At 49.6% G+C, this 15839-nt stretch overlaps 1 protein-coding gene across 1 annotated transcript; it reads right to left on the bottom strand.

Moving 5' to 3' along the window:
• Positions 1 to 225: 225 nt before the first annotated feature.
• LOC119405752 (transcription factor Jun) lies at positions 226 to 1688 on the bottom strand. Its single transcript, XM_037672586.2, has one exon. The coding sequence runs from the start codon at positions 1686 to 1688 to the stop codon at positions 327 to 329; it is 1362 nt and encodes a 453-aa protein (XP_037528514.1). The 3' UTR covers positions 226 to 326.
• Between the last annotated feature and the right edge of the window lie 14151 nt (positions 1689 to 15839).

The raw sequence follows: 15839 nt of genomic DNA, 5'->3' as shown, positions 1-15839 counted from the left end.
TTTCGTGGCACCATAATGACCAAAATATGATTAGTTCTTGTTCGTGGTGCAAAGCATCCATGTCGGTGGGTGGTTGTGGCGGTTGTAGTGATCGCGAGGTTGTGTGGATTCAAGAGCAGTCCATGCGAGCTGGGTCGTGGCGGTTTTAGTGGCGATCACGGGGTTCGGGGAGACTGAAGAGAACTCAATAGGAGTTGGTTCGAGGCTGTTATACTGCTGATCACGGGGTTGGGGAGATTGAAGAACACGCGAGTGTGCACACAACACGCGCGTGGAATTATCTCACAAGCAAGTCACCGAGCATGCTTATGGGGCATGTGACACCATCACATCTTACAGCCCGCCTTGATGTGTGTCATCACCTCCTGAGAGAGCTGGTACACCTCGTGGCGTAGAACGCTGGTGTCGTATTCCAGCACGGTTTTCTCCGCCTTGAGCGCGTTAACTTTGGCTTCGAGCTCGGAGTCTCGGTCGAGCTTTCGCTGGCGGCACTTATGTGCGGCGATTCGATTCCTCTCCCTCCTTTGTTCCAGCCTGATCCTCTCTCGGCCGCCCATGCTGATGGGCGATTGTGGCGGCGTGGACCTCAGTCGAGGCACCGTTTGCGGCGAGGACGATGAAGTACGACTGAAACTGTCGTTTGAGGTCGAGTCGACCGAGTGGGACGAGTCCGGGCCGGACGTGGCGTGCTGGTGAAGCGCGAGCTGTGGCGGCTGCTTGGGGAAGCCACTGAGGCACTGCTCCCCTTCCTCGCTCATGGTAAACATAAACAGCTTACTCACCGTCGAATCCTGTCCGAGGCGCTCGAGCTCGGGCGTCGAGAGCGCCAACTTTCGCAGGTCTGGAGACGTGAGCAAGCTCGAACAGCGCGCCTGTTTGCTGCTGCGTTGGCATGCCACAGGGCTTTCTAAGTCCAGGGCCATGCTCCGCTTGCGCGAGACCAACTCTTCGCAACTCAAAAGCTGCTCCTTCAGCGTTGGCTGATACGTCGCTGTCGGTTGTTGGCTGGTGCCATCGCTACTCTTCTCGTCGAAGCCGACGGACGACAGCGGTGGTGTGCCGCCAAGTCGAGGCACCGTTTGTGGCTCGGACGATGAAGGATGACTCGAACTGTCGTTTGAGGTCGAGTCGACCGAGTCGGACGTGTCCGGCCCGGACGTGGTGTGCTGTTGAAGTGCGGGCTGCGGCGGCTTCAGCTGGAGTTGAGCGAGCGTATCGGGAAAGCCGCTCGGGTACTGCTCCTCTTCCTTGGTCATGGTAAGTAAAAACAGCCTACTCACCGTCGAATCCTGAGCGTTGAGAGCAATGATGAACCGCTCGAGCTCGGGCGTCGACAGCATCAGCATTTGCAAGTCCGGAGACGTAAGTAGGCTCGAACAGCGGGCCTGTTTGGTGCTGCGTTGGGATGCCCCAGGGCTGCCTAAGTTGAGGGTCATGCTCCGCTTGCGCAAGACCAACTCTTCGCAACTCAACAGCTGCTCCTTCAGCGTTGGCTGATACGTCGCTGTCGGTTGATCGCTGGTGCCATCGCTACTCATCTCGCCGAAGCCGACGGACAACGGTTGTGTGCCGTCCGGGCGAGGCACCGTCTGTGGCTTCTCCTCCTCGCAGCCGCCCGTCGGCAAGTGCTCGGACGACCAAGGATGAAAGAAACTGTTGTTTGTGGTCGAGTCACCCGAGTCGGACATGTTCGGGCCTGGCGTTTCGTGAAGCGTGGGTTGCGGCGACTACTGAGGCCGTTACTGCAGCGGCAGCTCGAGTTTAGCGAGTGGTGGTGGTGGTAGTGGTTCGTAAGGAAAGGGAAAAGGGCACCTAATTTCTGCAGCCCAATAGGGAGCACTAAAGTCCCTAGATTTTTCCCTGTTCTTTCTTTAGTACCGACAACCATTGAAGCGCCGGCGACGAATCTCATTGGCTAACGCTCGTTTTCGGTAGCCATGCTCTTCCTAACTCTTTTCCAGCACCTGGTGACACGCGTCCCCCATTCACTAATGACAGGGGGTTGACGGGAGGAGAAAGGCGCGTCGCGGTAGAATATTGTCCGCTGAAAGGTGCGTGGCTAATGTACTTAGACGCACATGGCTTTGTAAATCTTCCAAGTTAGGAAGAAAATGGCGTCGGACGCCAGCTGCGCGTGAGAGAGGGCCGTGAAAGGAGGCAGTTGTCGGTACTTAAGTAAAAGCGAAAAATCTAAAGACTTGCGAGCACGGCGCAGTTAAAGCCCCTATAGGGGCTTTAGGCGCAGTGCCTCGAGTGGGCCGGTTAGCCGCTAGCGCCTTTCATTGCTGCCAACCTGTGGAGCCACTTTTCTTTCCCTCTCTCTGGAGTGAAAAAAAAACAATGCAAAAGCAGTTTGCGAGGGCTGACATTAAAACGCAGGGTCACCTATATAGTTCTGTCGCATCAGTAGTTTATAATTAAGAGTTCAAGAAGAAATTTGAGGAGAAAAAAAACACGCAATTGACGTATACGACGTTCTTAAGTGTGACTGTGATCCCATATTGGATTGTTCCAACCGGTTTTTCCAATCTCTCTTACGTATCGCAGTCGTAATGTATCATTCATTAAGGTTGGTGCGTTTGCTCCTGCGACATAAGCTTTGTAACTAGTATTCCCTGCATTTTTATTTACCCATACCCCTTGCTCAATTTGTGGCAAAAAAAAAAAAAACGGCAGATCCCACGCACTGTGGGAATCGATGTAATGCGAAGCAGCCGGCAAAGCGCTGCTACATGGCTTCGTCTTTGAGGGGAGGCAAATGAAGTCATTCATGCCATGCATCTAGTTCACTATATATCGCATGTTTGCCATGCATGCATGCATGTCCAGTCCCGTATATACCATGCTAATGAAACGTGCATTCTGAAATATACGATGCATGACCTGACATTTATGTTCATCACGCACTCGTGTCATGCCATACCAATTTTGGTATATATCCAGTTAACAGAACGGCCGGAAGCGCACTATGAGCGTAGCATGTATGTCATGTCGTACATGACATGCGTGTCATGGTTTTCATGTTGCTACCTCTCATTTACGTTCGTGATACAGCTGCGTCGCGCAGTACCAGTTTTGGTGTATACCAAGCGAGCTAAACGGCCGCGAGTACGCCATGAGCGTGGCATGTAAATCATGTCGTACATGACTTGCATATCATGATTCATGTTACCACTTCTGATTTACGTCCATCATGCAGTCTCGTCGTGAAATACCAGTTTTGGTTTATATCAAGCGAGCCAAGTGGCCGCGAGGGCACCACGAGCATGGCATGTAAGTCATGGCGTACATGACTTGCGTATCATGATTTTCCCGTTATCACAACTGATTTACGCTCATCCCACTACCGTCGCGCAATACCAATTTTAGTGTATGTCAATCGAGCCAAATGGCCGCGATGGCACCATGAGCGCGGCATGTAAATCATGTCGCACATGACATGTATGTCATGATTTTCATGTTACCATGTGCCAGTTATGTTTGTCACACAGAAATGTCTCGCCTTACCAGTTCTGGTATGTATCCATTCATTTAATGAATGACGACATTAAAAAGTCAGTCTAGGAATTTTTCATGTAATCTAGGGTATTTTCGGGGGTCAATCTAGGGATAAAACGTTGTCTCGGTTGGCATCACTGCGCTACGTGCGTGCAAAACGTTGATCATGCGATTTAACCATGGAAATGCAGGTGGCCTGATTTAATGGACGCACGAATAAAGGTGCATACTTGTTGCTTTCTTTGGAAAGGGCCACTTTTTGACTAAGGGGCACGCAGTTCGCAAGGAGGGGGAATCAGTTTTGTTTCAGCTCAATGGGATCACTGCGCAGGCATAGCCGCACAGTGCATTAGGTTTCATTTTTGTGTTAACCTTGCTGGCGTATCAAGCGCATTAGTTTACGAAGCTGGTTCGTTTTGGACGACGAAGTTTGAGACATAATCGGAACAGCTAGCATGCTATATATTCATATGAGCTGCTGTGTGGGCATTGTTTTGCGGTTCCAGAAAAGCCAGCTTTTCCCAAAAAGTGCCTTAGAAAAACGTTTAACTCCAATATCCCGTGATAGTCACCGAATAATCAATATTATTGCCAAGGGCGTCCGCAGAACTTATTGCAGTGGGGTGCAAGGGGGGGGGGGGGGGGGGGGAGAGATCCAGCACTGACAGCTTTCAGTGCCGTGACATGACCTGCAAGATTAATCAGTAGTGTGCAACGTGCGAAATTGCTTGGAAATAGAGAAGGCCGGGACCTGAGTATGCTAATCAAGCTGTGTAACACATTGCTGCCGCACAGAAAAATATTATCCAAAATTCCAGGGAGGGGCAGCTGCCCCCTCCCCTTGCACCCCCCTTCGGACGCCCATGATTATTGCTTGTTTTAAACAAATGCTTGTGGCGATCGAGCCACCACGCGAACGAGCGTCACGCCGAAGCCGGCCTCCCTACTTGGAGCACAGTATGTGTGTACATAGGCGCAGCGATGCAGATTTCTTACTTTCTCATCAGGTCAGTGGAGTCCCGGTGCCTATCCGAACACATCGTGGTGATGAATCTAGGCCATCCTCAACCGATATATGTCGCATATGCATGCATGACTCCCATCGCATGCGTGCGGTATCAAGCCGATATATGAAACACAATTGTTAATAACTTGTTTTGCCTAGCTGTTCTTTATGGATGGGTGGATGAACAACTTTATTTTAGTCCTTCGGTACGCGCGATTAGCGCGCAGCTGGCCGCTCCCACGTCGGGACAGCTGATCTTTAGGAAATATTTTTTTTTTCATTGTTGTGCTTTTCACATATCCTATCATCAGCGAAAAGGAGTAGCCGGTGCTATTCGCGATGCGCAGCGCCTATAGGGGCGCCACTGAAAGCCGCGTAGCGGTGGCCGTTGGAACCGCACACGGGCCGCGTAGCGGACGCCTCCTTTCACTGCAAGCATGACGGAAGTGCGCGCGTGCGATTTGCCGCTTGTGCGCGTCCCTGATAATTACTTTTGCGGCGATAGTGCGCAAAGGAGCCCCGCTTTATAATAGTGGACATGTGTCCAATGTAACAGCTGTGTGGGACGACAATGTCACTATACGCGCCAAGTGTTTGCCACAGACAAGCGTCAACAAGCTTCCTTACGAAGTGGAGCTCATCGTAAGTACACCGCTTTCTTTACAACGTCCCGATCACTAATGCCTGCCTGCGTTGACGCATGAACCAACGTTTTTTCTCGACACAGTAGCTTCGTTTACGTGCCATGCGTTTATATGGTAGATTTCGAGGGAGCGCTGTCGCGTCGGCGCATGGATTTCGCGGGTGCGGCCATGCGAATGGTCAGCGTTGGTAAAACTTTGAAACCAGCACGATAAACTTGCGAAAACATATCTCGGCAGCTTGCGCTTGTGGCGCGGGACTGAGTCACTGCGGAGCTGGTGGTCACCTAGCTTGTCATAGCAGCTTGGCTACGTATTTGCTGGGTGTCTTCAGAGAAGAACGTCGGTGCATGTCCGTCGACCCCCTGTAATTTCGCTGAAAAAAATATATTTTGTTTTCTTCACGAATACGTTTAGCTCTTCGACAGCAATTTGTTCGGAAACAAAATTTTCGTCAGAATGAGATGCATCCAGAGACTACGGCGATCTGTTTGAAGCGGTTGAAACAGTTCTGGCACAAAATGTCGGTTTCTCTGATGGATGAGGCTTCTTCTGGCGTGCGCCTTCAGGAGGAGTGGCGTCTTAGCCGCGCCAGACAGACAGATGAGGCAGAAGGGGCAGATTTTGCGCCCCCCCCCCCCCCTCTTAGGCAAATAGGAAAGCCCCCACGCCCCGTGAGCACGCCTATGGCCCCACTCATAACACAGCTTGTGTAAAGCGAATGAGTATTAGTGGGATACATCAAGGGTGTTTTTTATTAGCATGAAGTCATGTTACGAGGCATTCAAAGGGAGGTTAATAATATCTGGGGTTTAACGTCCCAAAACCAAGATATGATTATGAGAGACGCCGTAGTGGAGGGCTCCGGAAATTTCGACCACCTGGGGTTCTTTAACGTGCACCTAAATCTAAGTACACGGGTAAAGTGAGCTAGAATAGGGTAGTGGGCTCACTCGCCGGCCGGCGCTATGCATTGCGGTGACGCCGCCAATGTCACAAAAACGTGCTTCGGCGCGCCTCCGCGGCGCGGCGCCACCGTCGCATCAAATGTAGTGAGCGTTGGCGCTGGGGCAGTTGCTGGCTGTTTGGAGTGGCGGTCGGTGCGTGCGAGTTTTGTTTTTTTGAGAACTCTTCGCGCTTTGCATCCTCAATCTGCTAGGTTCTTCTGCGAACAGCGATGTGGCCTGACAAGCAGTGACCGTCTCACGAGGTTAAAATGCTTCCGCGGCGGCAAAACCACTGTTTTGCGCCAGGCTGTCGGACAGGTTACGTCCACGTGAAGGGCAGCACGAAACCGTCTTTGTTAGGCGTTCCGAAGGATACAGCCCTGAGGAAGCCCTGGGAAAGGAATTTGCATCGAGCGGACAAAGCACTGGACGACACATCTGCCGTGTGTCAACTTCATTTTGAGCCGAAGTATGTGCTACGGTACTACGTGCATATATACTCGAAGGGAACGAAGTACGCACACCGCGTGGGAAACCTTGCCTACGAGAGGACGCTGTGCCTACAATCCTGCCTAGCTTGGCGTCGTATTTGACAAAGAAGACACCACGAGAAAGACCGACCCGAAAGAGAAAGCAATCGGGAAGCGTTCAAGGCGAGAAGAAGGTTCAAGGCGAGAAGAAGGTTCAAGGCGAGAAGAAGGTGCGAGAAGAAGGTTCAAGGCGAGAAGAAGGTACGTTCTCGTGCCATTGGCGATACTGTCCAAGCAACTGTGCCCAATATATGATGAATAAATGTTCATGTACTTGTGCCCAGTACCCGAGGAGAGTGGCTTCCTGTTTTTCTTATCTGTGGATTTTTACAGTGTTTGCACAGGAATATTCAGTGCAGAAATAGCCAAATTACAGAGCCAAGGTACTGGAGATCTGCAGAAAGAATGAGCAGCTCCAAGTCTTTAAATGCTGTGGAATGTGTAACATTAAGAGCTCGTGGTAAACTCCCGAGTGTGTGTCAAGGTCAGCATCGGCAGTAATTTCACACGCTCGTAAAAGGCGTGCGTGACGAAAGTAGTGCCCAAGAAATGCAAAGAATCCAGTTTACAATTGATAGCCGCAAAACGCGTAAGCTTTGAAAAGTTCGCCATCGCTGCTTATCACTCGTAAGAGCAATTTATATGGATCTCAAACTTGCGAAGCATCCCTTGCATGCATCGAGTTCTGCATGCAGTTTAATCGCGCGTTCGCGCGAGTTACGGCGACAGAGTTTCAGAAAAGAATGTTTTCTGCAGCTTTACTCGCACGAATACTAACGGTCTTCCGTGTGTTTCATTTAACATCAGATAACTAGCTAACAGCAGAGCTGCATACACCATGCTACAGTGTTCTAGATGGTTACCATGCCTTACGCGCACATGTAGGCCAACGCACCTAGCTCACGCTAGTTTTCTTTCTTTATTTTTTATTGTCTCAGCGACATCAGCATCAATGTTTACACTGCCGAAATTCGCGTACATTTCCGTCCAGTGCATATGATAACAGCGCACAAAAAAGCATGATATCAGTTGCGCACAAACGCCTCCGTCAGACAGTGCCTTACATTTAAGTCGCTGGTGGCGCCACCACACATGTGACATACCCGGCGTCAAGCAGGGGACCCCAGCAAGCCCACTACCCTCTTCTAGCTCACTTTAACACGGGCCTCAAACATTTTCGCCTCCATCGAAAATGCAGCCGCCGCGGCCGGGATTTGACCCCCGACCTTCGGGTCAGCAGTCGAGCGCCATAACCACTAGACCACCGTGGCGGGGCATTCAAAGGGAGGTTGAATCGGTTGAATGTCCTGTCAAAAGCCTTCAGTGCGAACAGGTGCCATGTGTTACAGCCAATATGCATACAGTTGAGGCGAGCGCACAGCGAACATTCTGCACTGGTGATCGCATTCCAGTGCCATCATTAGGTAGAATGCAGCCCATTTCGTGCAGCACACGTGTGATTCTACGGCGCTTTTGTAAAGGAGCTGCCCCCTGCCCCACATTCTCTGGCATAGCGCTTCGCGCCATTCGTTTTTCAAGAGAGCCTAGGCATCGCGTCTTATCAGTGATAACAACCTCATGTGCATTGTAGCGTCTACAATGCAGGCGAGGCGACCAAATGTAAACGTAGTAGCGTTCGCTGAAGACGTAGCGACATAATGGAGAAATAAAAACACGGTAATCGTTCTAACACTGCTTAAACAAAGCGCGATTGCTTACCTTTTGCGTCGGACAGCCGCAATCCACCGTCGCCGTCGCTCTCGCTCATGAAATAGCACCGGAAACATGTAGAAGTGCGTTCCTGGCGAGTTCTTGTATGTGTTTGAGCAGCCTACAACGCAGCAGGTATTTTTCGACATCGCTGAGGCCCGCCAGAATCGTTAAATCACGATGAAAAACACATCCATCCGTGCACTCGCGTATATACGCTCGCGGGAACACTGCTCGCCGGGCCCGCGAGCGCTTCCGAGCCATGGCGGCAGATGGCGTCGTCGGCGCTTTGCGCATCGCCTATACAGAAGCACCAACATCTCCTAAATATCATATAATAAAAAAAGCATTTGTTTACGCCAGGAAAATCAATGCTCCTCACCACATAATGCTTCGCTGAAACCGATCAATGTGTTACAAATGCACACAGTCGGCTAAGTGTATATACAGTAAAATTCGCATACATCGGAATCAAAGGGCATCGCTAATAGTTCCACATACCCGTAATTAAAAATGTATAAAATGCCTGTCTGAAGCTTAAATATAGTTGGTACATGTCTTGATAGATACTGAATATGTGCAGCTCAATGAAACGAAGACAAGAGAAGACACATAAACGACATAGCCAGTCTATCCAAAAAAACGGCAGGAAGTGGAAGATGGAAGCTGCGATGAAAAAATCCGTAAACAGGCGGTGGGTGCTCGAGCACTCACCGCCTGTTTACGGATTTTTTCATAGCCAGTCTATGTCGCTTATGTGTCTTCTCCTGTCTTCGTTTCATTGTGCTGCACGTACTCAGTATATAACAATAAATATCATGCGTCTCGGACTGTCCCTCGAGGCAATTGTTCGTTCTAAAGCTGCTGTGAATCCGCTAGTTCTCCCATTACTTATTTTTCATCAACTGCATGCTCGTGTGAAACGTGTACGTATCGGACCAGACAACATTTTGCGCCACTGAAGCAACCTGGCGATACTCTTTCCGGCAACTAATTGCAGCTACAGATAGCAAGCTTCAGAGCGTGGCATTTAGTTTTTGTCGCGTTACACCCCTGTGTAGCGGTAAAACTTACAAAGCAATTCCTTCATGGTGGAGCGCAAAGAAATCTGTGCTGCGCACGCCGCCCATATTTTGACTCGTACCCTGCTTGTTTACACCATGCTTGCACTGCCCCTTGGATTCAATGCACTATATATTTATGGCACTGCAGCTACGTTATGCCACAAAGCATGTACTGTGCATCGACGATTCGTTGTGCAGCGAAGCCCACCAGCAGGGAAATCATAACTGCCACATACGTTACCTGATGCTTTGTCTTCTTTAATTACAAAAAAGGCGCCCACGCAGTCTCCAGTCACCGTACGAGCACCCAAATGTCTAATAAATGCGCAAGTGCATAGCAAAGGTTTCTTCAATTCTTCTACCTAGCTGCCACGCAAACGAATTAGCAACAATCCTCTACATTAGAGAGCAGACCAAGCCACTTCTTGTGTCATGGAGAAACTTAATTATGCCAACAGAGATTATTACAAGATACCAATGAATCAGGTGGCCTGAAGCGTGATCGCATAGTGAACTTAATTGCTGCACAATTGCAACGAGGCGGCGCTACGGATGTCTACTTCAAACGCCAGCTGCTACATTTCAGGCAGGGGCGTAGCCAGAAATTTTTCGGGGGGGGGGGGGGGTTCAACCATACTTTATGTATGTTCGTGCATGCGTTTGTATGTGCGCGTGTATATATACGCAAGCAAAAGTGAAAATTTTCGGGGGGGGGGGGGGGATTGAACCACCTCACCTCCCCTTGGCTACGCCCCTGATTTCAGGTCAAATAACAAGTGCGCAGATGGTGGATTTCTTAACGCTGCTGATAGTCTTAACAATCTGTATAACTACAAGCGTACACGAGGTAACATAAAACAGGGCATACACAGACATTTTAACGCAACGCACGCTCTCGAGTGCCTCAAGTTTCACCTCACTTGACGACCGTCGGACACATCGGATCGAAGGGGATCGCGAAATAATTCGATACATCCATCATTACAAATGGAAAATACGCCTGTAAGCTTTAATATTCACACGTCTCGAATAGACTCATGAGATGACTGATTCCTTTAAGTTGCTTCGAAGCCGTAAATATTTTATCAACCCCTTTGCGGCAGCGAACCCTTCTCGGCCACGAAGGGCGAGAGCTTCAGAACGTGACGTTTAGTTTTCTTCGCATAACGCCACTGTGCAGCGGATAAGCTTAACAAGGCAAATCCCTCATTCTGAGTGAACTTGTTGGAGTTGGTTCAACATAACTTAAGGGAGCAGCGCGAAAGACAGGGACAGAAAAGGCACACATACACCCTACGTAGCGCAGTATGTATGATTGTATGTGTGCCTTTCTGTCCATGTCTTTCGCGCTTCATCCAAACTGACAACAGAGTCGATGACGTCGTAATTGAGGCTGCCGGTAGTCTTAGCAATCTGTCACTTATAAGCGAACACTCGCGAGGTAACACAACAAAGCATGACACAGATACACAAAATCTTTAAAGAAGACACGCAGTGGCGTACCAACTCGTTCGCGAGTGGGGGGGGGGGGGGGGGGGGGCTGGCGTTGCTCACTCTGTCCTCCGTGTGTGTGTGTGTGTATATATATATAATATATATAATATATATATATATATATATATAGAGAGAGAGACATCGAGACAGCATCGAGTAGGAGTGAAAGAAGACGAAGACGAAGAGCCGATCGAGAGCGCGCGTTACAGTGTTCGACCTAACGACGTCTGCTGGCAATCAAACGAGCCGCGAAACTGGTGCAGAAGTTCGAGGAGTTGCTCTCGGCGTTTTTCTTCAAGGTCGGCATCAATTGAGGGTCCAAACGCATCAATAGTCGGGCGATCGGGCGTACAGGCAGATGGTGTCAGTGCATTAAGGAGCAAATCACTCGCGCCGCCAAGGCCGAAGATGGAAGTATCGTCCAACTCTTGATATGTGCCAATGCATTCTCCGCGGAGTAAGGTTGATGTAGACGGCAAGGGATTCGTGACAAATAAGTTCGTAACGCCGGTGGTTACGTCGAGAATAGCGAAAGGCAACGCGAGGCTCCTGCGACGTTGGAAGGTTTGGGAGGGAGTAAACAAAACTGGAGACTCGGACAGATCGGCACAGGACACGGGAACAAAGGTTGCGCTATTGGGTGGTATGTCGATATCGTCGCGGACAAAGGAGCTTGTCAACGTAGCTTCAGGCGATGAGGAACACAACGCAGAGAAGGCAACTTCGGCACGAGCACAGTCGATAACCGCATGATGACGAGAGAGAAAATCCCAGCCGAGAATCACATCATGCGAACACGCAGGCAGCACAAGAAATTCAACGGTATACAAAACACCTTGGATGAGAACGCGGGCAGTGCAGGCAGCTGATGGTCGAATATGGTGAGCACTGGCGGTACGGAGGGACAATCCCTCTGACGTCGTGGTGACCTTCCGAAGCAATCGGCAAAGTTTTAAATCTATCACTGAAACGGCAGCACCAGTGTCCACAAGCGCAAGGGTACGAAAGCCATCCACAAAAACTTCGATGAGGTTTGCCGGAGAAATGCGAGGACTTGATTCTTTCGACGACGACGCAGTTCGTGCCTCGGGAACTGCGGCATCTAGTTTTCCGTGTCTGCAGGGTAGGGTCGACGGCGCATAGGTGACAAGGAGCGACGTCGGGGCGATGGAGATCGGCGGCTAACTGAGGGAAGGCGGTCGGGTGAAGAAGATTCTTGTGGCCGTGTCGTGCTGCTAAACCGTCGAGGGTCGTGCGAAGAACGTGGCAATGTATCTGTGTGGACGAGACGGCGGCGGCGGCAGAAACGTGCCACATGCCCTGCATAGCCGCAAGAATAGCAGATAGGGCGGTTGTCTGCGGTGCGCCACGGGTTAGGACACGTAGCGACGGGTCGGCCGAACGGAACTGGTGATGACTGAACAGGCACCGGCGAGGGAAAATAAGTTGGCTGACGGGGCGCTCTCGTTGCGACGACCTGTGCGTACGTCAAGGGCGCAGCCTCCAGAGGTGGTGAACGAGGGAAAGGCAGAGCGTCAGTTACCTCTTCTTGGATAGCTTGTCGTATAGCTGGGGCCAGATGATGTGTCTGTGCTGGTTCGGGCGTGCTTGATAAAATGGAGAGCTGCCGAGCGACCTCCTCACGCACAAACTGTTTTATCTGAGCCAACATGGAATTCTGGTCTCCGAGAGTCAAACCTGCGATCGAGTCACGATGTTCCAGAAAGCGTCGTGTCTGGGCGCGTTGCTTGCGCAACTCGTCGAAGCTCTGGCACAAACTGACCAGTTCGGCTACGGTTTGTGGGTCCTTGGCTAACAACATCTGGAATGCGTCATCGGCTATTCCCTTGAGAATCTGCTTGATCTTGTCTGCTTCGAGCATCGATGGGTTCACACGCTTGCACAAGTCGACGACGTCCTCAATATAGCTGGTGAAGTTCTCTCCTGGCTGTTGAGCGCGCTCACGAAGTCGCTGTTCCGCGCGGAGCTTTCGTACAGCGGGGCGGTCGAAGACTTCTGAAAAGGCCGTCTTGAACGAAGCCCAGCTGGTAATATCAGCTTCGTGATTCCGCAGCCAGAGACTAGCGACGCCGGCCAAGTAAAAGCTAACATAAGTCAGCTTAGCCGCATCGTCCCACTTGTTAGCTGCGCTCACCTTGTGGTATGTAGCCAACCACTCCTCAACGTCTTGGTCGTCAGTGCCGCTGAAGATCGGCGGGTGACGCAGTGGCAACACGCCGGGACATGCAGTGGCTGGAATCTGGGAGGTACCTTGGTTGGTGGATTCTTCCGGCATTGCTGACACTGGAGGTAAGGTGCGGCTTCGTAGATCCAGCTTCGAAGGGTACCCAGCACCTCCACCAAATTATAAGGGGGTTTATTAACAAAACCACACAGGCCTGGTTCAGCGGTGTCGAACACTGTAACGCGCGCTCTCGATCGGCTCTTCGTCTTCGTCTTCTTTCACTCCTACTCGATGCTGTCTCGATGTCTCTCTTCCCCACTACAATATATATAATATATATATTATTATTATTAAAGGTGATTTTGATATTCATAGAGCTGATCAGATGACTTGCTTTTTCAAAGCTGTTTGCTTTAAATCAAGGAAGGATCTACCCAAACAGATTGCGGAGGCTGGGCGGCCCTATACCGCGACAACACAGCAGTGTTTAAGAGCAGTTTGGAAATATTACCATGAAGTTTAAGAAATGCAGCCACATTTACCTGTTCTTCATCTGAGCATTACGTTTGCAAACTTCACAGTCTCAGTTTCGCTTTGTAAATACGATGAGTATGAAGAAACTGCCATGACTCTATAGCAGTGTTGGCGGTAACGCGTTACAAGTAACGGCGTTACCGGTAACGCGTTACTTTTTTCGGTAACTTAGTAACGTACTCGTTACAATTTAGAAACTGTAACGGGTAACGTACTTACGTTAACATTTTTCGGTAACGTGTGGTGTTACGTTACTCGTTACTTTTTCATCCTGGGGGTGCAGTCTTCTCAGAGCTCGCCCCGACAAATTCTTTTGTCGCAGCGTTGGACTGCTGTCGGCCTGCCAGGCATTGACCAAGAAAGCGTGGGCGGATCGCTTTTCTTTTTTGTGGAAATTGTTGGGACCAATTTCTTAAGACGCGCCGACCCTCCTTGTGTGGAGGTTTTGGCCATCGCCACACAAAGCTTGATGAAAGCCGCATAATTCGCCATGAGAAACTGTATACGCACATGCTTCTCGTGGAAGTGAGTGGAGGTAGCAGGTGGATTGCTGGCACCTGCGCCTTTTCGTGCCCAAATGACAGGCCGGCCGAAGGGAAAGCGCAGGGGCTGGTTTTGCTCCATACCACGTGCTGGTCGTGGAAATTTTGTACGTGGGGGAAACAAAGAAAGGCTGCGACAACATAAAAACGATGCCAGCAAGTTCGCGTGACAAAGGAGTACACTCGCTGAGCATAAGGAGTACACTCGCTGAGCATAGCATGGTAAACGACCACCGCATCGAATTCGACAACTCCCACGTCGTCGACTTAAGCGGCTTTCTGTGGAATTCTGGCCGATCCAGGCTAAACTCCCTAGATTTCCCTGTTCTTTCTTAAGTACCGACAACCATTGAAGCGCCGGCGACGAATCTCATTGGCTAACGCTCGTTTTCGGCAGCCATGTTCTTCCTAACTCTTTTCCAGCACCTGGTGAAAACGCGTCCCCCTTCACTAATTACAGGGGGTTGACGGGAGGAGAAAGGCGCGTCGCGGTGGCATATTGTCCGCTGAAAGATGCGTGGCTAATGTACTTAGACGCACATGGCTTTGTAAATCTTCCAAGTTAGGAAGAAAATGGCGTCGGACGCCAGCTGCGCGTGAGAGAAGGCCGTGAAAGAGGCAGTTGTCGGTACTTAAGTAAAAGCAAAAAATCTAGGGACTATAATCCAGGCGACAGCCGGTAACGTCAACCGGTCTACAGGTGCGCTGCCGATCAAGAGTCTGCCTTATTTGGAGAATTGGCGTGACCCCCGGCTGTAGAAAACACTGAAAAAGATGCGAGCGGGACGCGAAACGTAGAACTTTTTCTTGTAACGCAAACAAATATTTTTTTTTACTCACTACCTTTTACAGGTAGCTACACCAGACATTACCGCAGTTAGTGTACTAATCGTGGTTATTGCAAACGGGTGATTCAACGAGAGATCGACACGGATCCGAAAACAAATATTTTTAAGTTTTAATTGAGTATTTTATATTTTATGCATGTCCATGCCAGTAGCCCGAAAGGAACTTAATTTCTTATTAACTGCATAATTTACGAGGGAAAAATACAAACACATTCAATCCGGAGGGACCAATTTCATTACCTGTCGTTCTCGAAAGTTCACGACGTTGTAGACAGAAATATTATCGTTACAAAGAAGATTTTTGTGTATGAAATGTATGCGCAACAAAGAGTAGTAACATTGTTTGAAACTTGTAGAGCTAAGAAACTGTTGTTTTGAAAAATGTCTAATATGCGACGTTTTACAGTAGCTACAAAGTTGATAAGGCCTATCAACTTTGTTTAAAAAATAAATTTTGCTTTTTCTATCTGCAACTGCAGCGAAGTTTCTGGTTATCGAACTCCTGAGCGAGTGAGGCTGATCTTGACACCCTCAATAAACGCTCGCAATTTTTGCGGTAATATGCAGGTTAAGTGAACAAAAAATGCTTATGCACAGATATTTTTTTTACGTAACTACCCGTTTAAGCATTTCTTTATTACTACAAAATTCGCGCATTTATTTTGCTAGCATAAGCACACCACATAATATTGTAAATTTCTTGAGATTTCATTGATGCTTTCTTTACGAATAGCGTTGATGATTGACTCTCATATTCTGTATAATGTCACATTGACAAAAACGGCTTCACCATGTGTCAGAGTCAGAAGCCATCACACGTAACTCTAAAGGCCATTGCTG

This window comes from Rhipicephalus sanguineus, chromosome 9, assembly GCF_013339695.2.
Source record: "Rhipicephalus sanguineus isolate Rsan-2018 chromosome 9, BIME_Rsan_1.4, whole genome shotgun sequence".
In the NCBI taxonomy this organism is placed as follows: Eukaryota; Metazoa; Arthropoda; class Arachnida; order Ixodida; family Ixodidae; genus Rhipicephalus; species Rhipicephalus sanguineus.
This window is presented reverse-complemented; position numbering and strand designations above follow the sequence as displayed.

Coding starts and splice junctions, on each gene's coding strand:
- LOC119405752 (XM_037672586.2), bottom strand. CDS start 1,688: ATGTCCGACTCGGGTGACTCGACCACAAACAACAGTTTCTTTCATCCT.